Source organism: Gorilla gorilla, chromosome 3, assembly GCF_029281585.2.
Source record: "Gorilla gorilla gorilla isolate KB3781 chromosome 3, NHGRI_mGorGor1-v2.1_pri, whole genome shotgun sequence".
Classification (NCBI taxonomy): Eukaryota; Metazoa; Chordata; class Mammalia; order Primates; family Hominidae; genus Gorilla; species Gorilla gorilla.
In genome coordinates, this window is record NC_073227.2 from 206,265,155 (window position 1) to 206,293,098 (window position 27,944).

At 42.1% G+C, this 27,944-nt stretch overlaps 1 protein-coding gene across 5 annotated transcripts in view; it reads left to right on the forward strand.

Moving 5' to 3' along the window:
• SNX25 (sorting nexin 25) overlaps nt 1–27,944 on the forward strand; it is a 153,691-nt gene that overhangs the window by 75,244 nt on the left and 50,503 nt on the right. For 4 of the 5 annotated variants that reach the window (XR_008679145.2, XM_004040702.4, XM_031010042.3 and 1 more), the window contains exons 6-7: nt 1,283–1,353; nt 24,013–24,194. Coding sequence is in view for 4 of the 5 variants with exons in the window: in XM_004040702.4 (XP_004040750.3) it covers nt 1,283–1,353; nt 24,013–24,194 (253 nt within the window). In the remaining variant the exon portion in view is untranslated. Of the gene's footprint in view, nt 1–1,282; nt 1,354–24,012; nt 24,195–25,099; nt 25,265–27,944 lie in introns of those variants that run through there. The other variant, XM_055384894.2, reaches the window with a different exon arrangement.

Genomic DNA, 27,944 nt, shown 5'->3' on the forward strand with positions numbered 1-27,944 from the left:
GGCAGCCGGCAGTGTCTGCCACCATCTCTGACTGGCATGCCAACACTGCTCCTGACAGCCTGCTCTGAGGTCATGAGAGTCAGCCACTGATGTTTATATTATCCAAATGAAAAAATAAGGTGCAAATTTGTGAGGAGTCCACGAGTAGCTATGACTAAGATAAATTTGTCTCTCCTCTGGGTTTTAGTTGAAAAGCAAAAGAATGTATGTAATTGTGTGTCTAAAAGCCAGCCAGATGTAACATTAAATCTTAGAACACTGCACGGTTTTTGTTCAAAGTAAGAATTAATGTTAAAGAACTTTATTACCAGCAGATGAAATTAATTAATTCATATAATTAAGGGCTAAGAAACACTCAGGATAAACCACTTTGATTAGGGCAATACTTAGTAACCATTAAAGGACTCTTAAGAATTTGGATTTGTAAAGCCCAATTGAATTTATGCTCAAAATAGCTACAACTCCAGGGTTGTACTCAGCACTTAAAATGTAGAATTATGTTTATTTTTCCTGACTTGGAGGTCTTCTCAGGCACTCATGTATATAGCTGGCGCTCTAATCTCATGCTTCTCAGCTCTCCGTGTGCCTTAGAATTGCCAGGGGAGCTTGAAAAATACTGATGCGAGTCCTGGTGCAGATATTTTGATTCTATTGGGTTGGGACCGTCCTCTAAATGAGAAGCAATGAGGCGCTGCACTGAGGCAGGGCAGTGGGGCTGCAGGGGAGAGGACAGCTCTGAGAACTATTTAAGACGGTACCATCCAGTAGAACTTTCTACAGTGAAGAAAATGTTCTACTTGGCACCGCCCGGTGTGGTCCACAAGCCACAGGTACTGTGGAGCATTTGAAATGTGGCTAGTGTGATTGAGGAACTAAACGTTTATTAATTTAATTGGATAGCCACATGTAGCTCATGATCACCTTATTAGTGCCAATGTAAGAAGTAGAATCAGCTAGCTCTGCTCACCTAGGATTGTGGAGGAGAGGGAGGCCGAGCATAACCTGAGAGTCTCTACAGGTAGTTATGCTTCTGGTATAGGGAACAGAGTGGAAGTGAGGAGGCTCCTGATGTTTACGTGAGGGCCTCAGAAGTGACTAGCACGTGGCATGGGGCCCGGCCTATTGTAGATGCTCAGTCCATGTCGGATTATTTTATTGAGCCTTGGGCAGGATTCACAGCTCCTGTGTTACATTTGTTTAGTATAAATACAGTCTAAAGTTATTTCTGAAAATAGTATTTTCTTCCTCTTAAATCTTTTTCTTTTCTCTTTTTAAAAATCAGGTATCAAATTGTAGTGGAAATAATCCAGGCGACTACAATTAGCAGCTTTCCCCAACTGAAGAGGCACAAAGGTAAGAGCCAGTTTGTTTTCTTCAGTTCCACATCTGAAGGGTCAGCTTGATCCCCGGCCTTCTCCCACCTGTCAGATCTTTGGCAAATAGGAGCTTTTCTGGCTTACATTTAAATATTTCAATTTATTAAAAACAATACTATTACAGTATTAGAGAAGTAAATATAATTTCATCCTAACAACAACCTTTGTCTGTATTTCTGTATTCCCGTATAAACTTTATTCAGCTGCAGTCATAATTTTTAGAAGGCTAAAATCATTCAGTATATGTTTCTGTTCTGTTTTTAAATTAAACATGATTACATACTTTTTTTCACATATTGAAATTTAATATTTCTATCTTGAAACATAATCTTGATGGTCATTTAAATGACTCCAATAAGTTGAGGTTTCATAATTTACTTAATCTTTTCCATATTTTCCTTTTTTAAGCATTTTTTTAAGGAATTATAAAATCTTTTTCCTTTATTTAAGCATTGGATTGCTAATAGCTTTTTCTCTCTTTTCACTCTCGTGTTGTAGGTTTTGTTGGGGGGGGGCGGTATATATATATATATATATATATATATATATATAGAGCTCCATCTTTTTCTTCCTGTTTGTTTCTCTTCCAGTGAAGTAAGATTCTTTCCCAGGCATGATACCAAAGAATAATGAAGGTGTGAGGATGGCTCTCAACTCCCTTGTAGTTTGCCTGATGCTAGAATATTCCCCTTTGCATGTACAAAGGTAGAGAACATGTTAAAATCTAGAGTGCAGAGCAGGTCTTGCTTTGCAGCTCAGAGGCAGCAAACACTGCTTTCACCTTGGAGAACAGACATTCCACAAAAACCTCCAGGCCTGCTCAAGTCTCCGCCAAGGAGAGGGAGTAGAGTGCTAAAAGAACGGGGAAGAGTTGGGCCAAAGACATTAAAGCATGCTTTCAGGTTTCTCATGAGCACACAGAGGCAAAGGAAGCTTGGGCTGGGGACTTGGACCTGGACTTGCCTCCCTGAGCCTGACAGAAGGTAGGAGCAAGTACAAAGCAAATATAGGTATAGACTATGAAGAGGCACTGATTCCTCAGCTCAGCCTGTAAGGAAGCCTGTGCAAATATGTCCATTCAGCAGTGTTTACTGAGCACCTACTGAGTGATAATGATACAGTAGTAAACAAAACCTCTGCATTCCGATTCCCTAAACTAGGCTGGGAGGCAGTCAGACAATCAACAAAAAAATATGTGTTATTTCAGGTGGTCACATGTTCCTTGGAGAAAAACAAAGTTGTGATGCGGGGAGCCCTGGTAGGGAGTGCTGGTTCTGCTGCAGGGGAGGCTAATTCTGCATTCAGTTAGTTGGGGAAGACCTCACTCAGATGGTGGGCTTTGAGCAGTCATCTGGAAGCCTGGGGGTATCTGGAGAAGGGCAGGTGCCAAATCCTGATGCAGAAACTTGCAGGGTTTGCGGAAACGGATGGGGCTGAAGAAAGGGAGAGAAGCCAAACACGAGCTCAGAGAGGCGGCAGGGAACCCAGTCACAAAGGCCCCACTGGTACTGCAAGGACTTGGGATTTTACTCTGAATGAGGACGTCTTTAAATGGGCTTTTGAGCTAAGGAGACTTGATCTGATGAATTCCTGCAAGAGTGTGGACTCTGTTCCTCTCCTTTTTATCACTGTTCTTGCAGAGAAGATGCTTCACTTCCAGACAGATGGATAATTGTTTGAAAGAGAACACTGGAGAGGTGTGCCGCCTTGCCACTGTCATCTTTTTTAGTGCCCCTCTTTGAGTTCAGTCAGCAAAATACCTTTCTTATTTTGTTATTGCATTAGTTTGCTAGGGCTACCATTAAAAAGTGCAAGCTGGGTGGTTTAAACAACAGAAATTAATTTTCTCACAGTTCTGGAGGCTGGAAACCCAAGAGCAAGGTGTCAGCAAGGTAGTTCCTTCTGAGAGTGGTGAGGAAGGACCTGCCTCAGGCCTCTCCCTGTCTGCAGATGGCCATCTTCTGCATGTGTCTTCACATTGTCCTTCTTTTGTACCTGTCTTTCCTTCATGTCTGTGTTTTCTATTCTTACAAGGATGCCAGTCATACTGCACTGGGGCCCACCTAATGACTTCATTTTAACTTGATTGACTCTGCAAAGGCCCTGTCTCCAAATAAGGCCACATCCTAAGGTACTTGGCGTTAGGACTTCAGCATCTGAATTTGTTTTGGGAGTGCGGGAAGGACACGATTCAGCCCATAACAGTTATGTTATAGACATTCTCAGTGACCTTTGATTCTTGAGTGTCTGTGTTTTCCGTCTAAGCTGTCCTTGCAACTCTTTTGGGTATCCTGGCTTTCTTCTGTTGTTTAAGCACTGAGGAAAAGACAAACAAACTAAGCACTCTTGGGGCCTTGGAGCCGTTTTGCCTGGGACAGGAAACACTGGAGACTGGTCTCATTGCTTCTCTGAGGTTACTGGTTAGCAGTAATTGTCACCTCCAGCCTCTATGTCTGCATAGTATAATGCTCCAGTGGGTTTTAATCTTCCTGCTTTTTGCAAAGTTAAACTGCTTAGATAAACTCTTACATGCTTTGTGCTTAATACGAAATTTTAGCATGAGAATGTGTGTACATGTTTATATATAAGGACAAAGTAACTGGCAAGAATTTACTCTTAATACGGTGTATTCTGGTTGAATTTTAATTATAACTGAAGTGTTTGGTTTATTTTAAGTATTAGTTTCTCTCTGCCTAAAATGATCAAAAAGGTCAGAATCTAGTTTAAAGAGAATTTATTCAAGTGCAGAAGTTGAGGACTACAGCCAGGGGCACACTGCCAGGTTGCCTTGAGTGCTGCAGAGAACAAAAAGAGAGGCTCAAGTTTTTAAAGAAAAAAAGACAAATCAGGAAAGGGGGCAGTTACAAACGTTGTCAGGAATTCTCATGGGTTTACAGAAATAACAATGGTTAGTGCTTGGCTGTACACAGTTAAACTGTAATGTGTATGACATTTTATGGCTACTTGGCATTAGTCTAGAGCCTGAATAGAAGTGGCTTCAAGAAGTAATTATCTAGCTCATGGGGAAGTGTGACATGACCTCTGTTACATTCTAAATGCCTTTCTGGCCCTGATCATTTAAAGGAGCTCACATTCCTTAGAAAAAAGATTTTTTTTTGGGGGAGAAGAGGGTTAATTGTGGTGAAATACACGTAACAAAATTTACCATTTTTAAGTGTACAGTTCTGTGGCATTAATTATATTCATACTGTTCTGTAGCCATCATTACCACCCATCTCCAGAACTTTTCATCTTCCCAGACTGAAACTTTGTATCCGTTAAACAATAGCTCCACCTTCCCCACTCCCCTCAGCCGGTGGCAACCACCATTCTACTTTCTGTCTCTCTGAGTTTGACAAGTCTATGTACCTCATATAAGTAGAATCATACAATATTTAAAAGGTTCTTCTGTCTCAATTCCTAGAGCTGCCATAGCAAAGTACCACAAACTGTCTGGCGCAAACAACAAAAATGTATTTTCTCACAGTTTTGGAAGCAAGAAGTCTAAAATCGAGGCTTTGGCAGGGCCACGCTGCTTCTGAACGCGCTGGGGGAGCCTCTTCCGTGTCTGTGCCTTAGCTTTCCATGTTGCTGGCAATCCTTGGTGTTCCCTGGCCTGGAGATATGTCACTCCAATCCCTGCCTCAGTTGTCACGTGATATTCTTCTCTGGTTTTGCGTCTGTTTTCTCAACAGGGGCACTAGTCATATTGGATTGGGGCCCACCCTGATTAAGCATGACTTTATCTTAACTTGATCACGTCGGCAAAGACCCCATTTGCGAATAAGATCGCTTTAGTAGGTATGGGGGGCAGATTAGGACTTCAACATATCTTTTTGGGAACACAGTTCAACCCACTGCATTATAACTGGTAAGTTCAAGTATAGCATTTAGTTCCCTTTTTTGTGTGTGTGAAAATGCAAGAAATATCTCTTTTCAGCAAGCTTTCTGATCACATTAAGATTTTCTGCCTTTTCTCCTTTTGGGTTAATTCTGGTATCACTATTTAGCTTTTTCTACATTAGTCTCTTTTAAGACTATAATAGGGTTCAAAGTTAGAAAAAAACACTTTGGCAAAAAGTAGACTAGCTGGAACTGTATAGGTAGTTCCAGCCAGCACATGCCTTCATGTCCAGAAAAAGACAGGTTCCATGGAATCAGTGCTCTGGCAAACGCTGCGGGTCTAGTAAGAACGAAGGGAAGCAGTGACGAGGGAAAAAAGTAAATTGGACTTCATTAAAAATGAAAAACTTGGCTGAGTGTAGTGACTCTTCCTATAATCCCAGCACTTTGCGGGGACCGAGGAGGGAGGATTACTTGAGGACAGGAGTTTGTTTGTTTGTTTGTTTCAGACAGAGTTTCACTCTTGTCACCCGGGCTGGAGGGCAATGACACAATCTCGGCTCACTGCAACTTCCGCCTCCCAGATTCAAGCGATTCTCCTGCCTCAGCCTCCCAAGTAGCTTGGATTACAGGCACCCACCACCATACCCAGCTAATTTTTTTTTGTATTTTTAGTAGAGGTTGGGTTTCACCATGTTGGCCAGGCTGGTCTTGAACTGCTGACCTCAGGTGATCTGCCTGCCTCAGCCTCCCAAAGTGCTGGGATTACAGGCATGAGCCACTGCATCCGGCCATGGACAGGAGTTTTGAGGCCAGCCTGGGCAACATAGCAAGACCTTGTCTCTACAAAAAAATTTTTAAAAATTATCCAGGTGTGCTGGTGCACACCTGTAGTCCTGGGAGGCTGAGCTGGGAGGATTGCTTGAGCCCAGGAGGTCAAGGCTGCAATGAGCTGTGATCATACCACTGTACTCCAGCCTGGGTGACACAGCCAGACCCCATCTCAAAAATAAGAAATAAATGAAACTTATGTTTGTCAAGGGACATTATCAAGAAAATGAAAAGACAACTCACAGAGTGGAGGAAAAATACTTGCAAATCATGTATCTGATAAAAAGGTTGTATCCATAACATGTAAAGAACTCTTATAACTCAGTAATCAAAAGAGCAATAACCCAGTTGAAACTAACACAAGACATCACTTCATGCCTTCTAGGGTGGCTAAAATGAAAGAGATAAGAACTGTTGGTGAGGATATGGAGAAATTGGAAACCTTATACATTGCTGTTGGAAATGGAAAATAGAAGACAATTTGGCAGTTCCTCGAAATTTTAAACATAGAATTACCATGTGACCTAGCATTTCTACTCCTAGGTGTATACCCAAGGGAAATGAATTTGTATCTCCACAAAAAACTTGAATGTTTATAGTAGCATAATTTATAACAGGCAAAAATTGGAAACAACCAAATCACCATCAACAATGGGTAAACAAAATGTGGTATATCCAGACAATGGAGTATTATTCAACAATAAAAAGGAATAAACCTTGAAAACCTTATGCTAAGTGAAAGAAGCCAGATGCAATAGGGCACGTATTGCATGAGTTCATTTATATGAAATGTCCAGAATAGGCAAACCTATAGATAGAAAGCAGGTCACTTTCCAGTGTATGTTGCTAAGATGTTTTGATGTAGTATTTACATTATATTTTTTATTGAATAATTCTAAAAAGGTATTCAGTATTTTTATGTCATTTATTAGATGTTTAAAATTTTACAGAAAATTTTTGACAAAAGAGGTGATTTTTAAATAATTTTTTCTGTTTTTATTTACATTACGGTTATGGTCTGGTTATGATTCAGGCATATTCATATTCATAATTTTGTAGTAATGAAAACATTTCAGAATAGTACCATGAGGGATTGCAGCACTAACAGAGTTAGAGAAACAATGTAAAACACGATCGTTTATAAACAGAAAATGAAAAAATAGATAAATGATGAAAACTTTAAAAAATATCTTTGGAGTATTCCAACTAGGAGGCCGATGCACCAAGTAGGAATAAGGTATTGCAATCTAGGACCTGGATAATGCTAATGAAAAGGAAGGGATTGATAAGGAAGATCGTGAAGGACAACAGCCTGCTTAGCGACTCACGGAAGATGGGAACAAAGGATCCAAGAGAATGATAGTGCTGGTGTGATCTGCTGACTTTACAGAGGAGGGAACAGCTGTCAGTTAGTGTAAATCACCTTGATCAAAAGGAGTAAGTATCAAGCACGCATAAATGCAGCTCAAAACACTTTGCTCAGCGAGGTCATCCCTTCTAGTCTACTGTTGTGTCCCATTGCTGCAGGTTGGTGAGATCAAGTTTAGGGTGTCAAAGAAAAAGCCTTAGCACAGGGACTTGGGGGCCTTGGTTCAAGTTCTCTTGTGCTGCTAGCTTCCTGATGGAATCTGCACAAGTCATTTTATTTCTCTAGGACTCAATTGTTTTCGTCTTTAGATTGGGTGCTCTAGATAATCATAAAGGGTTCTCAATGAAGATACTGAAGGAGTCAGGGGTTATGTAGGAGTTTGGTCTTGGACATCCTGGATTTGGGGCAAGAGGGGCATAGGAAACTCCTTGTTTGGCATTTTGAAGCTGGGATTCATGTTGTGGAGAGAGAATAACCTGAAGAGAAATATTTGGAAGTTACCATTATAGAGACAGTAGTTAATAGTCTCCTGTTTCTGCTATTTCCAAGTCAAATATCAGTAAAGCTGATGTTGCCGCATTATTAGAGCAGAACAATGTATTAACAATCTGAAGTGACTTCCGCTAACTCATTATACCCTCTGCTGTCTCCCCATTAAAGTTCATATGTAGGTGCTTTCAATTTTAAATAATTAAGTTATAATTTAAGTGCGGATACTTTTTTTTTTTTAAGAAAAAATAACAAATTTAGCATTCCTCGTTGTCCTTACTTTTTCTTTTAACTCAGTATGTAGTAACTTATTGGATGTTACAGGAAGTCGTTCTTGTATTTCTGTGGTCTTTGGAGTTTTGATGTATGGCTGGCAAATAAAAGGCTAATTTATAGAATGAAATAAAAGGCTAATTTATAGAATGGTTCTAGATAGCTGCATTAAAAATACCTATGTCATTGTTTCTCAGATTGACCTTCCCTTTAATTTATTTCAATAAGAGTGTGTTTCCCCCCTCCCATAAAAGTCATTAAAGAAAGCCAAATTTTTAGCATTAAAAAATCTCCCCAAAATATAGTTGTTGAGTTGTTTTTGGAGATCTTTGCATTTTGGAGGTAGTGTGATCTAGTGAAAATCAGACAAAGAACCAGAGAAAAGTAAGTTGTAAGTAATTTTGTTTCCAATGTTCTTTCTCCTTATTGCTGCATTCTTTTTCTCTAAGTGGGAAACTGAAGAAGTTTAAAAGAAGAATGAACAGATGGACGATCCTAGGAACGTTTAGTATTCAACCTAGAGATGGGAACTTTATTTGTGAATGTAGTATATATTAATACACACAATATAAATATAGTTTTGTTCCATATAAAGATGTTTCTGGTGAGTCTTTTTTTTTTTTTTTTTTTTTTTGAGACAGGGTCTGGCTTTGTCACCCACACTGAAGTGCAGTGGTGCACTCACGGCTCACGGCAGTCTTGACCTCCCGGGTTCAAGTGATCCTCCCACCTCAGCTTCCCGAATAGCTGGGGTGACAGGTGCACACCACTGCATCCAGCTAGTTTTTGTATTTTTTGTAGAGATGGGGTTTCACCACGTTGCTCAGGCTGGTCTCAAACTCCTGGGCTCAATCGATCCGCCCTCCTTGGCCTCTCAAAGTGCTGTGATTAATCTGAGCCACCACACCTGGCCTGGCAAGTGTTTTTGAATCATAATTGATGTTGTGATGCAAGAGATGATATGCAATTGTGAAAATACTTTGAGGGTTTAAAGAAAAAATGCCATGTAACAGATTGGGAGAAATTACCTGATTGTTTGCCCTCTGAAACCTTAAGGGGTTCACCGCTGTCTCACTCCATTCCTGCTGCTATGACAAAATACCACAAACTGGGTATTTACTATAAAGAAGAGAAATTTATTTCTTACTTATCTGGAGTTTGGGAATCCAGGATTAAGCCTGCAGCATTCAGTGGCTGGTGAGGGCTGCTCTCCACTTCCAGAATGGCGCCTTCTTATTACATCTCCTGGAGGGGACAAATGCTTGCTGTGTCCTTGCATGATAGAAGGACATAAGGGCCTAGTTCATTCTCTCCAGCCCTTCTATAAGGCACCAATTTCATTTCATCCTGGCCTCATTGTCTCCTACAGGCCCCACCTGATAATTCTGTGGGGAGTAAGTTTCAACATGAATTTTGGAGGGGACACAAACATTCAAACCACAGCAGCAGCTAACCATATTGCCTTTGTTCAGGATGACATAAGACAACCCGTAGAACTCTTTACTTTGTATATTTAGGACAGTTCAAAATAAGGCTTTTGAGGCTTCAACACACTCCAGAAAATCCACCCAAAACTGCACGTTTTAGGTTCACAGTAGATTAGTTTGTCTTAGAGAGAGAAACATTACTCTCCTTAACAAGGTGGAAATTTTTATTTGATTTTTTTCTTGATGGCCTTTTCTTTTGGAATTTTGGTCTTTTAAAGAAATTAAGTATGATTTTAAAAATCTGTGGTGCCTCAGCTAGTTTAATTTTAATACAATTAATTCTGGGGAAAATAAATGAAATCATAGAACTAACAAAATTTTTTTTTTTGAGACCAGCTAAGTCAGGTCTTTGTCCTATGGGCAACAGAATTACATTAGGTATAATTAGAGGGAAAGCTTTTTACAGAAAACTCAACAAGTACGAAACAGTTTGAAACAATTAGTCTCTGAAGTTTTAGTTTGCTCGCAAAATTTTATTTTCCCTGCCCCTATTTTATCATTCAAACCTGGCCACATGTTTTGACTGAGGCCTAAAATTTACCCACTGATTACATCAGCTGCCTGTTGGTCATAGAATTTGGGGAGCTTAGTGAGTCTAACTGGCTAATTTCAATGAGCTTTTTTCAGTGTTCATCTTCTTTGACCTTTCTGCAGCCTTTGATATTGTTGACTGCTCAGTCTTCTTGAAATTCCACTGCCTGGGCTAACACTCCCTGTCTTATTCTAGTTTTTTGTTGGTTTTTCTGCTTATTTTCTTTACTCTATTCAGCTTTTAAATGTTGGAGTTCTTCAGGGTTTGTTCCTAACTCTTTTATACCTAATTATTTTATACCTGTGCTGCCTAATATAATTGCCATTGGCTACATGTTACTATTTAAGTTTAAATGAATTAAAAGTAAGTACAAATTCAGTTCCCCAGTTACATCAGCCACATTTCAAGTACTCAGTAACCACATGTGGGTACCGTATTGGATAGTGCATTATGAATATTTCCATCATTACAGAGGTTATGTTGGGTAGCACTGCCCTACTCTAATCCTTTCCCTTATCTGTATGCTGAAGACTCCAAATTTCTGTCTGCAGAGATCCTGTACCTTTCTACTTAATCTCTGCCATCTCAACAGTTTTGTTTGGATATCTCAAAAGTGGCTCCAAATGAAAATGTCCACATAAAGTCTCACATAGCTGGGCATCTTCTGCAATTTCTTGCCTCAGTGAATGGCATCATCATCTGTCTTAGTCAATTCAGGCTGCTGTCACAAAATGCCACAGACTGGGTGGCTTTAACAATGTCTATTTCTCACAGTCTAGAGGCTGGGAGGTCCAAGATCAAGGTACTGGCAGATTTGGTGTCTGATGAGGGCCCTCTTGCTGGTTTGCAGATGGTGTCCTTGCTATATCCTCACGTGGTAGGGTGGAGTGGGGAGAAGGAGAATTCTAGTCTCTTTCTCTTTGAATAAGGGCTCTAATTCCATCATGGGGCTTCTGCCTTCATCATCTCATCTAAATGTTTCAAAGTCCCTACCTCCTAATACTGTCTTATTGGAAGTTAACATTTCAGCAGATGAATTTTAGAGGGACACATTCAGTCCGTAACACCATCTGTTCATACAAGTCACAAACCTGAGTCAACCTTGTTGATTCCTTCTCCCTTGTATGCTTTGTCCAGTCCATTATTATGCAGATGGACCACCTACATGTAGCTTAACTCTGTTCCCTGTCTGTACACCACTATCCTTTACCACCAGTCACCCTCTTAACTATTATAGTAACTTCTTTTTTTTTTTTTTTTTTGAGATGGAGTCTCACTCTGTCACCCAGACTGCAGTGCAATGGCACAATCTTGGCTCACTGCAACCTCTGCCTCCCGGGTTCAAGCAATTCTCCTGCCTCAGCCTCCTGACTAGCTGGGATTACAGGCATGCACCACCACACTGGGCTAATTTTTGTATTTTTAGTAGAGACGAGGTTTTGCCACATTGGCCAGGCTGGTCTCGAACTCCTAACCTCAGGTGACTCACCCGCCTCGGCCTCCCAAAGTGTTCGGATTACAGGCATGAGCCACCACACCTGACCTATAGTAACTTCTTAATTGGCCTCCTAGCATACATTTCTTTCTGTCTATGAAAAAATAATATATTTTCATACTGAAGTCATGTGATTTTTTAAAAAAAAAATACATAGCTTATGTCACCTTTGTATTTAAAACTCATCATTGTCTTCCCATTTTTCTTATAATGAAGACTCTTGACATGATCTACAAGGTCTTGCTTCCTCTGGTCACTGGCTGTATTTTTCAGCTTCATCTCCTGCCCTTCCACCCTGTCTCTCTGCATTCCAGCCACATTAACTTTTCTATTTCCTGAACTCACCCTGACTCCTTGTGCCTTATATTCTTTGCACATTCTGTTTCTTCTTCTTGAAGTGCTACCCTACTCTTGATATCACTCTGTCTAGATAACTCCTCCTTATTCATTATAGTTTATACCTACTGTCGCTTTCTTCATTGTTCACAGCCCTCCCTCCCTGGATCCTGGATAAACAAGAGCTCTTGAGTTCTGTTAGATCCCTCGTGGCAATAGAGAATGTACTCTGGAGGATATCTTATCCACCAGAAGTGGGTTTTCAGTTACTCAACCTTTTTTGAGTGCCATTGTGTATTAGGTACAGCAATGCCCTAAGATCATGGTCAGCACACATGCAAAACGACAGTGCAACTTGATAAATGCAATGAGAATTGCGTGTTCAGGATTTAGCAGTGGCACAGATGTGTGGAGTGGTCAGCCCTATCTGGAGCAGAGGTCAAGAAAGGCTTCTTTTTCAGAGTAACACTGAGTTGAGTCATAAAGGTGACAGGCTCTCATTCATTCCCTCTGGGCTTGTCAGGGGATATGGGTGGATGGCGGCACATGTGCATAGAAAAACAGAGTCGTGAAGCAGCCTTGTGCATGTAGATAGGTCAGATGAGATCATGTGCTCGTGCTTGGTATGCAGTGGAGAGATGAGATTAATAGACAAGGCCTAAAGGGTCTGGGAGTTATCCTAGAAAGCCTGGACGTAATGCTGTAGAGCAGTGGTTCTCAAGCTATGGTGCGTGTCAGCCTCACTGGAGAGCTTGTTAAAACGCAGATTGCTCACCCCCAACCCCTACCAAAAGCTTCTGATTCTGTAGATCTCCAGTGCGCCCCAGAGTTTGCATTACCGACTGGTTCCCTGATGATGCTTGTGCTGCCTGCCCAGGAATCACACTGAGAACCACTGCTGCAGATGATACAGAGCCACTGATATATTCATATTTGCCTTTTAGTACCCAACTACCTAGCTTTTTATTTAGAACTAGACAGAACAGCTAGAGTAGTTGAGAAATGGTCTATTAAAATAAGCTGGCCAAGTGTAGGAATTCTAGTAGTTATGGGACATAAACCAGGTTTCCCCTGCAGTTTGATGTGAATGAGCCCAGCATATCTCCCTTTAAAGCTTTCTTTTTTGCTGTTCTGAATCCTGACATGTTATCAAGCGTATTTAAGGTGATTCAAGAGTCATGTTCATTCAGCTTACTACAGCAAAGAACATGAGGTTGATTTGAGTACATTGGAAACTGCTGTGTATAAATAGTACACACTTGGGAGTGATACACTCAGGGTACAGATGAGGAGATTTCGCCTTTTTTTTCATTTTTAAAAATTGTATATCTTACCCAAGTGTAATTAGAGTTTGTAAAGTGTTGTAACTAAGTAGTTTTAGAATTTGTCAATTAGAACTGTAGAATATGTTGAATATGTATATGTACATACACAAACAGATAGACACTGTTACTTGCTGATAAGAATCATAACAATGTCCATTAGGAATTTTTTTTTTTTTTTGAGATGGAGCCTTGCTCTGTCTCCCAGGCTGGAGTGCAATGGCGCGATCTCAGCTCACTGGACCTCTGCCTCCAGGGTTCCAGCGATTCTCCTGCCTCATTCTTTCAAGTAGCTGCGATTACAGGCACCTGCCACCACACCCAGCTATCTTTTTTTTTTTTTTTGTATTTTTAGTAGAGATGGGGTTTCACCATGCTGGCCAAACTGGTCTTGAATTCCTGACCTCAAGTGATCTGCCCACCTCGGCCTCCCAAATGCTGGGATTACAGGTGTGAGCCACCGCGCCTGGCCACGAATTCTTTTTTTAATGATGTTATGTAGCTTCTTTGTCCATTCTAGAATTTAAAGGTGTCCCTGCCTGAAAGAAGAGAGCTAGCTAATCTATGGACTCTTGTGGACTTCTCAGGGTCTTTTCTAAAGTTTTGATGTGATCTGATTTTCTAACATTGCAGTGAAGTGATACAAACAATTCCACATTTATGAATGACCTAAACTCATAGAATGTCCTGCTATGGTTTGAATATTTATGTCCCCCCAAATTCATATGTTGAAACCTAATCACCAAGGTGATGGTATTACAAAGTGGAACCTTTGGGAGGTGATTAGGTCATGGGGGTTTCACCTTCATGCATGGGATTAATGCCTGTGGTATTATGATTATTATGACACACACACACACACACACACACACACACACACACACACCCCCACAGGTTTTCTTCCATGGTTCCTGGCTCGTAACTCACATAGCCCTTGTTACAGTATTTTATTATACTGTTGGGACACTTTAGGCCTCAGAAGCAGACCTCAGGAAACAGAATCTCCCTCTCTGACCTTTTCCTACCCTCCTTTCACCTGCCCAAGGCAGGACTGTCATCTGACTATTGGTCATAAGACCCTCATTCCAAAGAGGGTCCTGCCCCGTACCCCAAAAGAAGAAATGCTACGCAGAAGAGGCCAAGAAGAATGTAAACAGGCGGGCCTTGCTGGGTGTCCCCCTCAGTCTCTTAGTATTAGGTCACACCCCTTTTGTCCAATCACATTTCAACACAGTTGTCTTCGGTCATGCCTATCCATCGAAGCCTCCAGAAAAGGCCTAATGACAGTATTCAAGGAGGTTCCTGGAGGGTGACACACCCAGGGAGGGCATGGAAGCTCCGCACCCCTTCCCCCGTACCTTGCCTTGTGCATCTCTTCATCTGTATCCTTAGTCAGACTTTTTTTTATTACCTTTGTTTTGTTTTGGAGACAGAGTCTCGCTCTGTCACCCAGACTGGAGTGCAGTGGTCCAGTCTCGACTCACTGCAACCTCTGCCTCCCGGGTTCCAGTGATTCTCCTGCCCCATTCTTCTGAGTAGCTGGGATTACAGGTGCCTGCACTGTGCATCTCTTCATCTGTATCCTAGTCAGACTTTTTTATTACTTTTTCTTTTCTTTTTTGAGACAGAGTCTCACTCTGTTGCCCAGGCTGGAGTGCAGTGGCACAATCTAGGCTCACTGCAACCTCTGCCTCCTGGGTTCAAGCGATTCTTGTGCCTCAGACTCCTGAGTAGCTGGGACCACAGGCATGCACCAGCACGCTCGGCTAATTTTTGTATTTTTCATAGAGACAGGGTTTCACCATGTTGCCCAGACTGGTCTCAAACTCCTGACCTCAAGTGATTGGCCCGCCTCGGCCTTCCAAAGTGCTGGGATTACAGGTGTGACCCACCATGCCTGGCCCTTAGTCATACTTTTTTTCTTCTTTTTTTTTTGAGATGGAGTCTTGCTCTGTCACCCAGGCTGGAGTGCAATGGTGTGATCTCAGCTCTCTGCAACCTCTGCCTCCTGGGTTCCAGTGATTCTCCTGCCTCAGCCTCCTGAGTAGCTGGGATTACAGGTGCCCGTCACCACACGCAGCTAATTTTTGTATATTTTGTGTGTGTGTGTGTCTTTTTTTTTTTTTTTTTTTTAGTAGAGACAGGGTTTCACCATATTGGTTAGGCTGGTCTCGAACTCTGGACCTCAAGTGATCCACCCGCCTTGGCCTCCCAAAGTGCTGGGATTACATCATCAGACTTTTTATAATAAACTGGTAAATGCAAGTAAGAGTTTTCCTGAGTTCTGTGAGCTGTGGTAGTGAATTAATCAAACTCAAAGAGGGGGCTGTGGGAAACCTGACTTGAAGCTGGTTGGTCAGAAGTTCTGGAGGCCTAGACTTGCAACTAGTGTCTTGTAGGGGGGCAGTCTTGGGGACTGAACCCTCCCCCTGTGGGATCTGGCACTATCTTTAAGCGGAGAGCACCAGAATTGAATTAGAGGACACCCAGCACTAGCTTGGTGTTTGGGGAAAAAACCTCCACACATTTGGTCACAGAAGTGTTTGGTATTGATTGTTGTGGTGTGAAAGCAAAGGAAAAATGCAGTTGGAGTTGGGTTTTCCTTGCAGTGCCCTTATAAAAGAGGCCTCAGAGACTGCCTTGCACCTTCTGCCATGTGAGGATGTGGTGCGGAGACGCGGAGACGCCGACTCTGCCAGCACCTTGCTTGTGGACTTCCAACCTCCAGAGCTGTGCGGAGTAAATGTCTGTTGTTCGTAAGCCACGCAGTCTGTGGTGTTCTGTTAGAGCCGACCAGCTCTCAGGCTGTTTCCCTGCCATTGCCCCAAGGGCTCTTGCGAGGGTTCCTCCCTGCCCAGTCCTTGAACCTCCAGCACTACCTCCAGTGCCTGCTGTCCCTTCCCCACTGTCACCACCTGGCCTGCACTCATTCCCTGCCTGAAGGTCTGTGGGCTCGGGCACTTCCATTGCACTCACTATAGTCTCATGAGTTTATAACCAACTCTACTCACCCTGTCTCCCCAAGAAGAACTTTAGTCCTCGTAGACTCTAACACCTGCATTTTATAACAAATAAAGCTCATGTCCAGGGATGTTGAACAACTGACCTGGTTTGAATAGAACTAGTTAGTCACACACAAATCCGAAACTTGAGCCCAAGTCTCCTGAGTTTCGTCCTGGGCTCCTGCTCACAACAAGCATTGTATGGGTCGGATCTGAGTTCCGGGTGTATATCTCAAATCTGCTCAGCTCACAGTGCCGATTTGGGAACAGGGTTCTGCTTGTAATTTTATATGTGGATTTAATTGCTATATTATTCCTTTAAAAACATATTGCAAGCCTGTTGGAGGGCCTTAAACCAAGGGGAGTGCTAGGAGTTCCAGCACTGAGACATTAAACGAAGGTGCCGGGCGTGGTGGCTCACGCCTGTAATCCCAGCACTTTGGGAGGCCGAGGTGGGTGGATCGCGAGGTCAGGAGATCGAGACCATCCTGGCTTATGCGGTGAAACCCCATCTCTACTAAAAATACAAAAAATTAGCCGGGCATGGTGGTGGGCACCTGTAGTCCCAGCTACTTGGGAGGCTGAGGCAGGAGAATGGCATGAACCTGGGAGGCGGAGCTTGCAGTGAGCTGAGATCGCACCACTGCACTCCAGCCTGGGCGACAGAGCGAGACTCTGTCTCAAAAAAAAAAAAAAACAAGAAAGCAAGGCAGGGCACACAGTGGGCACACCCTGGCCGGGCTGCACAAAGTCCATGTGTCTCTGTACTCTTCTCCATCATAAAGTGAGTGATTCCGCCATCAACTCCTGTACGATTTCTGCTATTCCTCAAATATACTCTCCACTGAAGTGGAGTGACACGTTAGACTATGAAATCTCAGGTGTTTACAGTGGTAAGAGAAGCCCATTTGTCCTTTTCAAAAAAGGACATACCAGCCTCAGGTTGAAAAGTAAGGCAAATTTTTTTTTGAGTTCCTTAGCAACTGTTGAGGTGATTTCTAGATAATTTTGAAGAAGTCTGTGATGATTGGTAACTACTGAGAATTGCTGCCAGCTTTGTGTTAAGAGGTCAAGTACCATTTCTCACTTCGAATCTTGACTAGTCCCTAAGTAAATATATACCTGTTTCTTGAACCCTTCCGTCAAGAGGATTTAGTAAAACTTCTGTTTACTTATATTTTAGAGACATGGTCTCACTCTGTCGCCCAGGCTGGAACATAGAGACGTAATCATAGCTCACTGTAACCTCAGACTCCTGGCTTTAGTGATCACGGCTCACTGCAGCCTCAACCTGCTGGGCTCAAGTGATCCTTCTGCCTCAGCTCCTGAGTAGCTAGGACTACAGGTGCATGCCACCACGCCTGGCTAATTTTTAAACTTATTTTTTTTTTTGAGATGGAGTTTTGCTCTTGTTGCCCAGACTGGAGTGAAATGGCGCATCTCGGCTCACCTCAACCTCCACCTCCCGGGTTCAAGCAATTCCCCTGGCTCAGCCTCTCGAGTAGCTAGGATTACAGGCATGCGCCACCATGCCCGGCTAATTTTGTGTTTTTAGTAGAGAAGGGGTTTCTCCATGTTGATCAGACTGGTCTCCAACTCTCAGCCTCATGTGATCTGCCTGCCTCAGCCTCCCAAAGTGCTGGGATTACAGGCGTGAGCCATCACACCGGGCCTAAATTTTTTTTTATAGAGACAGAGTCTTGCTGTGTTGCCCAGGCTGGTTTTAAACTTCTGGCCTCAAGCCATCCTCCCACTTCAGCCCTGCGCAGTGCTGGTATTACAGGCATGAGCCACCACATCCAGCCTAAAACTTTTATTTGAATATACAAGAAAGATTCAAAAGCTGGTTAGTCTGTCAGTGCACACACAGTTGATTGGAGAACCAGCATTTTCTAGGGAGGAAGTCTCTATTCCATATGTCGATTGCCTGCATTTCACGAGAAGACCTGAGCATCCTGGGCAGAGGAGAGAAGAGAGCCCGTGTTGAGGAGTGAGGGAAGGGGAAGGAGGGTGCGGCCTTGTCCTCTGTTTGCTCTAACCTCCTTGTTAGAGCAGCAGGTTGTACCTCTGTATCAGCACTACTAAGTGGGGCCAGGTGGAGGGTAGGAGGTGGCAGTTTTGCTCCCCAGGGGACATGTGACAATAGTCTGGAGACATTTTTGGTTGTCATCTTTGGGGGAAGGGATGCTACTGGCATCTAGTGGTAGAGGCTAGGGATGCTGCTAGACATCCTGCAATACACAGGATAGCCCCCCACAGCTAAGAACTATCCTGTCCAAAATGTCAGTAGTGCTGAGGTTGAGAAACCCTGCCCTGTATTATCCATTAAATCCCTCAGTGAGTCTGCTGAGGATGCTGCCATTATGATATGCCCTGGAACATGATAGCATGTTATGAGGGAAGGAAAATATTCTACTGTTGGTGTTTTTCTTTTTTTATACCTGAAAACCACAGTGGTGCCATTTTAATCCAGTTGTACTATTTCTGGAGTCATGAGTTTGCACTTTAAGTTACTTTGCTCTCTGCTGCCTCATTAGAAATAGCATCTAACAGTTGTCGTTAGTTGTTGCTGTTTTTGTTTTACTGCAAGCCACTTCACTTGTTTAAGGAAGAATTATATCATGGGCAGGGGATTTATAGTGAAAAGCATTTCTGTGATGTTATTCGTAAGTCTGTTGTAATGTCTTTGTAGCCAAAAGGGTTTACCTAATGTCTAATCTAAATGTCTTTTTCACCAAATGAACCCAAATTCACCCATTTCCTTTTGCTCTGATCTCAGTAGAACCTAGACTATCTAGACGGAAAAGCAGTAAATATTTGAACTAATTGCTTTGGAATATTATAGGTTAGTGCAAAAGTAATCACTTTTTTTGCCATTAAAAGTAATGGCGAAACCCGTGATTGCTTTTGCACTAACCTAACATCATGTGTGTGTTCATCTTGGCACCAGTTTAAAGACCCACTGCCATCCGGTGTTTCACTGGCCACTTCTTTTTAAAGCTAGATTAAATGTTGTGTGATTAACCCAGTTTCTAACAATGCACAGTGTTACTACTTAACACTCTATAGAGAAACAGCCACATAACTCTGGCATGAGCTGGGTCACGGGGTGTTGTCACACACCCGCTCGCCTATACTTTTCTTGACGTGAATATTTCTTGGATGAATGGGTTTTAAGGCCACAAAGAAATGTATTCATCTGCATCACTGGATTTACAAGGATTTTTGCATGCCAGCAGCATGGGATGCATGAGCTCCACGTTAGTCATTTAGCTCTGAATGTGGCATTCGCTTTCTGAGGCAAAAATAAACAGAACCATCTAAGCAACAAGCTGCTGTTGCATTTGTTAGCAACAAGCTTTGTGATCAGACAATGGCATTGTATGGCCCATTAGCAAACAGAACGCATTCACGTGAGCAAGCCACATTTAAGCGGAGCACCAAAACATTCTTCCCAGCCTTGCAGCTGGGTTTTAGGGAAGGGTTATTCTCTTTCTTACTTCTCTTTGGAATTTTCTTCTAGGTTTTGTCCTTTTAGAAAGGCGTTTTAAGCTCTCTTTGGGTAAAAAGAATTTAATGGTTGGTAAATGGGTGTCAGTTTTCTCCTGTATCTCTCTCTCTCTATTAACATGTTTTAACCCCAAATTAAAATTGAGGTCTAGGTTTGTTTTATAAATAAGAGGCAACTTTAGTCCCAGAATTTTTAGATTAACTTAAACATTATACACAAACTATGAAGTTTAAGGATATATATTTAAAAAGTAAAAGTTTTCTTGAAAAATTAGGTCTTCCAAGCTTGCATTTCCTTAGGTACACCCACAAAACATCTTAGTTTGCAATAGACTAATTTTGGGGCAAACTACATTTACCTTCATCCTCCCACAAAGGAGTCTCTGAAATACTATTTTTTTCCTGTTGAGATAAATGCTAAATTAGTGAGTTCTTTAGGCAGGTCCTATCTGTTGGCCAAGTATAACACAAGTTCAGAAACCATTATTGAAGTACATGAAAATGGGATGAAAAGATGTCTGATAATACCTGACAGATCATCTTGAACAAGTCCATGTATTGACCTGAGGCCTGCCTGTGGCCCTTTGTGTTAAGTACCGGAAAAGCTGCTTCTGATAAAAATGTATTATGGTGCTGTGTCTAAGTTTTTTCAGCTAATTTTGCAGCCTCCCTGAGTGCTATGTTATACATTTGACTAAGTGGGACCTGAGATGGGTAATGACCATCCTAGGGAACCGGATGGAGGTCTCCAGCTGGGAGGATGTGCAAACCATGACTTAGACTGCACTCGTGGGAACCAAGAGACAAAACACAAATGCTGTTTTATCATTGGTAGTTTCAAATCTAAGTGAGGTATGTGCTGACTCACCTCCAGAGAGTGTGCTCTCACCTGCCCAGATATGTAGTTCCCATGCCTAGGGAGGAGCATTCTGTTTCTCTAGCGGTCCTCTGGGCCCTGAGCATTCCTGGCAGTCCTGCTGAGCTCTCTTTGCATGAGAGATTCCACACTTGCCCCTTTACCTCAGGCCTCTGATGACTCAGTCTTTTACCCCCTCACTCCACACAGATGACTTTGCTCTCTACTTGGACAAAACTGAATCCATATGAAGGGAACTACTCTGGCATCCAGCCATGTCTGCAAACTTCCTCATATCCAATGTCCACTTGCTCTGCCTTCCATGTTACTACAGTGGAGGAGGTAGCCTTTCTCCAAAGCTGATCTCTGATCTCTTCACCTGTCTTCTGGATTCCATTCCTTGTCTGTCACCTTTCTCAACTTTTATTTATTTATTTATTTTGCTCTGCTGCTCAAGCTGGAGTACGGGATCATCACTCACTGCAACCTCAAATTCCTGGACTCAAGTGAACCTCCCTCCTCAGCCTCCTGAGTATCTGGAACTATAGGCATGCACTGCCACACCTAGCTAAGTTTTTAAAAAACTTTTTGTAGAGATGGGGTTTAGTTACATTGCCCAGGCTGGTCTCAAGCACCTGCCCTCAAGTGACCCAGCTGCCTCAGCCTCCCAAAGTGCTGGCATTACAGGTGGGGGCCACCACGCCGGGCCCACACCTCTCTTTACTTTTAACTGATTTCTTCTCCTCAGCATTAAAACCAGTTCAATTCTCTCTCACTTAAAACAAAAACATGCCTTCCCTTACCCCAACCCTTGCCTTCAGGTATATATACACAGCCAGCCCATTCTCTACAAGCTGTAATACTCAATGTTTAGTCATTTTTAAAAATTAATTTTTATGAGTTTTTTGCTTTTGCTTTAAATGATATGTCAACTTAAGAAAACATTGTTACTGGTTTTAAATTTTAAAAAATATTTGCTTGACGTGGCATAACTTGTAAGTAACAGAGCCGGGATTCTAACCTAACTCTGATTGCAGACTCTTCTGAAAACTCTCCACTGGATTTGACCTGGGGGGTCCCTAGTGATCTTGGCAACAGCAGATTTGGTGGAGGGAGGGTTAGAAGCCAGATAGGAGTCCTTGAAGAGTAGGAGTTGAGGATGCTCACCCTCTTTCTTTCTTCCTCAGCCCCAAATTCTAGAAAGAACACAATACCTGATACATATTAGCAAAATGTAGCATTTGAGAGTTCATTGATCCATTCAACTCCTGTTTAATGAGCGTCTCCTTTGCTGCCAGGCACTGTTGTAGGTGCTGGGGATATAGCAGTGTATACATAGATAAGCACCTACTTTTATGAGGATATATTTACGATCTCCCTTGTCAGCTTCTCTTCCCTCTTACTCTTAAGAGTAAGGTTTATCTCAGTTGTGTCTAGGATTATTTGTTTCCTCCTGGGTTGTCTCACACACTCCCATGATGTCATTTACTATCCCAGAGCTGAATGTTTCCAAACTCTAGACCTTCTCTCTCCACCTAGGTAGCTCAGAAGCCCACAGACTCATTTTGCCTGTTTGGTTGTCTTTTACTGTGTAACAGACTACCCTGAAACATAGTGTCTTTAACAACAGCCATTTATTTTGCTCATGAAGCTGCAATCTGGGCAGGGTTTGGAAGTAATGACTCTTCTGTGTGTCACGTGACGTCAGCTGGAGTGGCTTGACTGGGGTGGGACAGTTTACTTTCAGGATGGTGTACTCACACGGTCCCTCATTGGTGCTGAATATGAGCTTGAGATCTCAGCCAGAGCTGTGGTTCGGGGAGCCTCGGTTCCTCTCCATATAGATCTCTCCAAGGACTGATGGTTTAGGCTTCCTCAAAGCATGGAAGCCTCGGGGCAGGTGAGCCACTTACATAGTGACCCAGAGCTCCAAGCCCTTGGTCTTTTATGATCTAGCCTTGGAAGTCATAGCATCACTTCCGTCATGTTCATAACCCCAACCAGATTCAAGAAAAGGAAACATATTCTACTTTGCAGAGGCAGATTGTCAGAGGGACATTGTAAAAAGAGCATGCGAGATGGAAGACATTGCAGCCGTTTTTGGAAAATATCACCTGCCATATTGTCCAGAGTTGAGTTAGCATCTTCCACAAACCTGCTTTTTCTCCAGTGTTTCTAGCTTAGTAATTGGCCCCACCATCCCTCTGGCTTCTCATGTTGGAAACCTAGGAGCCATATTTGATACCTTTTAATTCCTCGGCAACCTACCCTCTACCCTGCCCAGCCAGTCACTGGGTCCGGACATCCTCTTGTCCTCTCTACTGGCCTGCCATAACCCTGGTGTAGGCCATCATTATCTCCCTCCTCAGTTGTACTGCAATGGTCTTCTAGCTGGTCCTCCTCCTAGCAGCCTTCCTTCTTCCAACCTATCTTTTATCCTGCTTCCTATGTAATCATGAAAGATACAAATACATTTATGGCACACTCCTGCTTAAAATCCATTAAAGCTTCTCAGTACTTTTGGGCTAGAGATCCAAGTCCTTTCTCTGGCCTGCAAGGCTGTGCACGTCATGGCTTCTGCCAGCATCAGAGTTATTTTGGATCTTCTGGCTCCTTTTGCACCTGCTCTAACGGCCTTCTTTCAGTTCCTCGAAAGCTCTGTTCTCTTTCCTGCCTGTTTCTCACTTTGACACTCACTATTCTTTCTGTCTGCCATACTCTACTCATTATTCATGTTTGTTTAAAATAATTTCCTCAGAGAAGCCTGAGTTAGAATCTTCTGTTAAACAGTTCAGTGGTATCTGCATGTTTTCTTTATAGCCTGTGTTATAGGTGCTTGGATTCCTCTCTTTGGATTTCTTACTTGCTAGACTCTTAAAAGTCCGTGAGGGCCAACAATTGGTCTTCAATCTCAAAAGCCTAGCTGGTGTCTTGACACATAACTAGCACCCAGTACATGCTTATGAATGAGTATTTGTACATACACATTCATATAAAGATGTTAAAGAATACACACAGATTTGTGAGTGCATTTGTACACAGGTTTTTTTAAAAAAATGTTTTACCTTTGGGTAAGATTTGTCAGTGGTATATTTAGAAATTATATTTAGAAATGATTGGCATTTTTATTTGGGAGTATGTATATGTATTTATCGTGGATTCTGTTCTGTTATTTTGTTTAGTATCCACTTGGTTCAGAATGCCCACAGCAGACACCGATCTGGTTCTGAATTGCTGTGTCCTTTCATGCCTTGTCCTCTGACCAGGTACTGTTCCTCACTCCTATTCAAGGTAAAGAAACTGCGGCAATGAAAGCTGATCTCCTGAGGGCCAGGAACATGAAGAGGTACATCAACCAACTGACTGTGGCAAAGAAGCAGTGTGAGAAGAGAATCCGAATCCTGGGAGGCCCTGCCTATGACCAGCAAGAGGATGGGGCCCTGGATGAGGGGGAAGGGCCTCAAAGCCAGAAGGTAGAACTTTATAGTTTCTTGTTTTGACCCTTCCAAGTTTATTATAAATGCTGATAGAACTACATATAAAGACTTTCAACTTTTTAGTATTGAACTTAGACATGTGTGCCATAACTACACACTCACATTTGCTTTATGAGTCAAGGAGCTATATTCCTTGGTGTCCTTGACTTGTATGGGTGGTAATAGGTATAGATAGGCCTTGGGTGTGTGCATGTGTGTGTGCATGTGTGGATATTTTTCCATCTTCCCTTTGTCCTCCCCAGAGGACCCAGAAGAGCATATTTATATTTACAAGACTCCAATCAAGTTTCCCATTATCAATTGAATAGAAATAACCACCTATGAAGTAGGAGGCATCTTCTAAATTATTTTTACTTAACTCTTGCCACAATATTATGAAATTTCTACTTGATATATTCATTTTTCAGGTGATGAAATGGTGGGTTTAAGTATCTTGCCTAATACCACATAGATAGGAAAAGGTAGAACAAGATAAAAACCCAGATCTGACTGGTTTGCAAATCTGAGTGCTTTCTCACTGAACCATAACATCTCTCTGACTGTTTTTGTACTGTAAAACTTCAGACCGTCTGTCAATACCAACCAAATCACGGAGCTTAGGAAAGTGTTTTAGCCCTACCTCAGTACCTGTCCTAACTCTGAAGGACCAAACTTGTCTTCCAAGATCTGGAGCATACTAAGATAGAAGGAACCAGCCACGTGACCCACTCAGGAGCTTAGCTGTGCCGTGGAAGGAACAGGACCTCAAAGCAGATGCCAGACTCCTCTCTGTAATGTGTCCTTTAGCTACAAAGACGCCAACATTGGTATAATGTAACTCAAGCTACAGCCTCTAACCTCACTTGTTCTGATTTTCAGTCTCTTGATTCTTTCCTGTTTAGCTCTCGGTTCTACTTCAGCTACTCATCTGTGATGTTCCCCTGCCTCCCTATTCCAGTGATCAGCCTTGACTTTCTTAGTTTCTGGCTAGTCTCTGTTAGAGCCCCTGCAGGAAGGGCCAGCCCCAGCATACGCCAGGGTTCTGCAGCATCTTACACAAGTGGTGCAAATGCAGCTCCAAGGAACTCTTGTTTTTATAATCCTCTAACCACAGGAAGTCTGTTGATGTTGCTATTAGCAAAATAAAATAAAATAAAATTTTTGAGATACTGGCTTTGTGTTCCAGATGGAAATGTAGCATTTTGGTGAATCAGAGAGATGGTAGATGTGACAGGTTGAATATTGCCCCCTTCCTCCTCCTCATTAGCTTTTTGTTTTTGGCCTCTTAGATTAATTTCTAGCCACATTTATCGTAGATGAGGTCTTTGTCTTATGTCCCATTCATTCATTCATTCATTCAACAAACATTTATTGAGGGCCCACAATATCTCAGTTACAGTGCTAGGTACTAGAATTAAAAATAAATAAGATAGAATCCCTGCTCTCAAAGAGTCCCATATAATTATAAAATAAAAAGGTAAGTAATCCAGTAGAGATATGAGATAAATACCTAGGAGAAGTACATAATGGCTTGCTACCTAGTCAAAAGATGATATGCTTTTAGATGTTGTGGTACAGGAAGATCTCAAGAAAGATAATGGAAACTCATTTTGGGAGAATTAAATGTGATTTCAGTACAGGTTGTCTATCTGGCAGTGTCTACTAGAAGTAGACAACCCAGAGTGCCAGATCATTTTTGATTTGTTCTTTTTTTTTTTTTGAGATGGAGTCTCACTCTGTCGCCCAGGCTGGCATGCATTGGCGCGATATCGGCTCACTGCAACCTCCACCTCCCGGGTTCAGGCCATTCTCCTGCCTCAGCCTCCCGAGCAGCTGGGACTACAGGCGCCTGCCACCACGCCCAGCTAATTTTTTTTTGTATCTTTAGTAGAGACGCGGTTTCACTGTGTTAGGCAGGATGGTCTCGATATCCTGACCTCATGATCTGCCCACCTCAGCATTCCCGTGTGTTGGGATTACAGGCGTGAGCCTCTGCGCCTGGCCTTGATTTGTTCTTTTCAGACATTCAGGAAAAGAGAAACTCATTTCTGTTGCAATAATTCATCCTCAGAGTAAAACCATTTCCTCTAATCTTCAGGATGGAAGACTAAGATAAGACAGAATTCCAATAGTTATGGTCATTTGCTATTTGAAAGGTAAGACTTTGGTTAGTTTGGGGCCATTCTGATGTCTTCATGAGTGGGAAGAAAACTTTTGCTATGACCTAATCATATGTGATCCAGAAGAATTACCATTAACTTTATTTCAGAATTTAGACTTCCACATCAGGTTAATCCTCCAATTAAAAGAAAGATTCAGAGCGACTTTTCTAAAAGGCAAGGCAGTTATACGTTGCTTACAAGAAACTAAACATAAAGGCACAGATAAGTTGGAAGTAAGAGGGAAAAAGACATGCGAATACTAAGTATAAGAGATCTAGAGCAGCTACTGTGAATGTCAGACAAAATAGACTTCGGAACAGGAAGTAGAACCAGGGATGAAGAACCTTTCATTATGATAAAGGAGTCAGTTCGTCAGGAAGATAGAATAATCAAACGTTCTCAGTCAATAAAGAGACCTTTACAGTGTACATGAAGCGAAACCTGACAGAAATGAGAAAAAATGTCACAAGTAGAGTTGGAAATGTTAACGCTCCCCCTCCGTAATATCAGTAATAGGAAAATCTGGAAAATTCCCAAATACTTGGTAGCATATCTAAATAAGGCTTCCATCAAAGAAGAAATTGTAAGGAAAATTAGGAACTATTTTCAGTGGCGTGAATATGCAATTATTTGTGGGATATATTATGATATGTATATTGTGGGATATAATTGTGCAGTTAAAGCAGCACTTACAGGAATTATGTACAGTTGGCCCTTGAACAATGTGGAGCTTAGGAGTGCTGACCCTCCCCTGAGCAAAAATTCACATATAACTATGGAGTCTCCAAAAGCTTAACTGCCCATATCCTACTATTAACTGGAAGCCTTACCAATAATAGTCAGTTAACACAGATCTTGTATGTTATGTGTATTATATACTGTACTGTTACAATAAAGTAGGCTATAAAGAAAAACGAAAATGTTACTAAGAAAATCATAAGGAAGAGAAAATAGTTTTACTACTCACTAAGTGGAAGTGGATCATCACAAGGGTTTTCATCCGCATCATCTTCCTGTTGTCTAGGCAGAGCAGGAGGAAGAGGGTCAGTCTTGCTGTGTCAGGGGCGGCAGATGTGGAAGAAAACCCTGTAAAGAGTGGGCCTTTGCAGCTCAAACTCATGTTGCTCAAGGGTCAAGTGTACTTTTTAATGCTTATAGCAGAAGCGAAGAAAGGTATGAAATCAGTGATCTAATCTTTTAAGAAGCTATAAATTGGCCCAGTGAGGGGGCTCATGCTGGTAATCCCAGCACTTTGGCGGGCAAAGACAGGAGGATCGCTTGAGGCCAGGAGTTAGAGACAAGCCTGGGAACATAACAAGACTCCCCTCTCTACAAAAAAAAAAAAAAAAAAAAAAATTAAAAGAAGCTGTAAATAAAAACTAAAGTAACTAGAAGGAAGGAAAGAGAAAAGATACAAATTGCCAATATTAGGAATGAAATAGGACATCACTAACAGATGCTACATACATTCAAAGGAGGCTAAGGGAATAATGTGGACAACTTCAAGCCAATAAATTTGACAATTTAAATGGAATAGACAAATTCCCTGGAAGACACAAATTACCAAAACTGATTCAAAAATAAA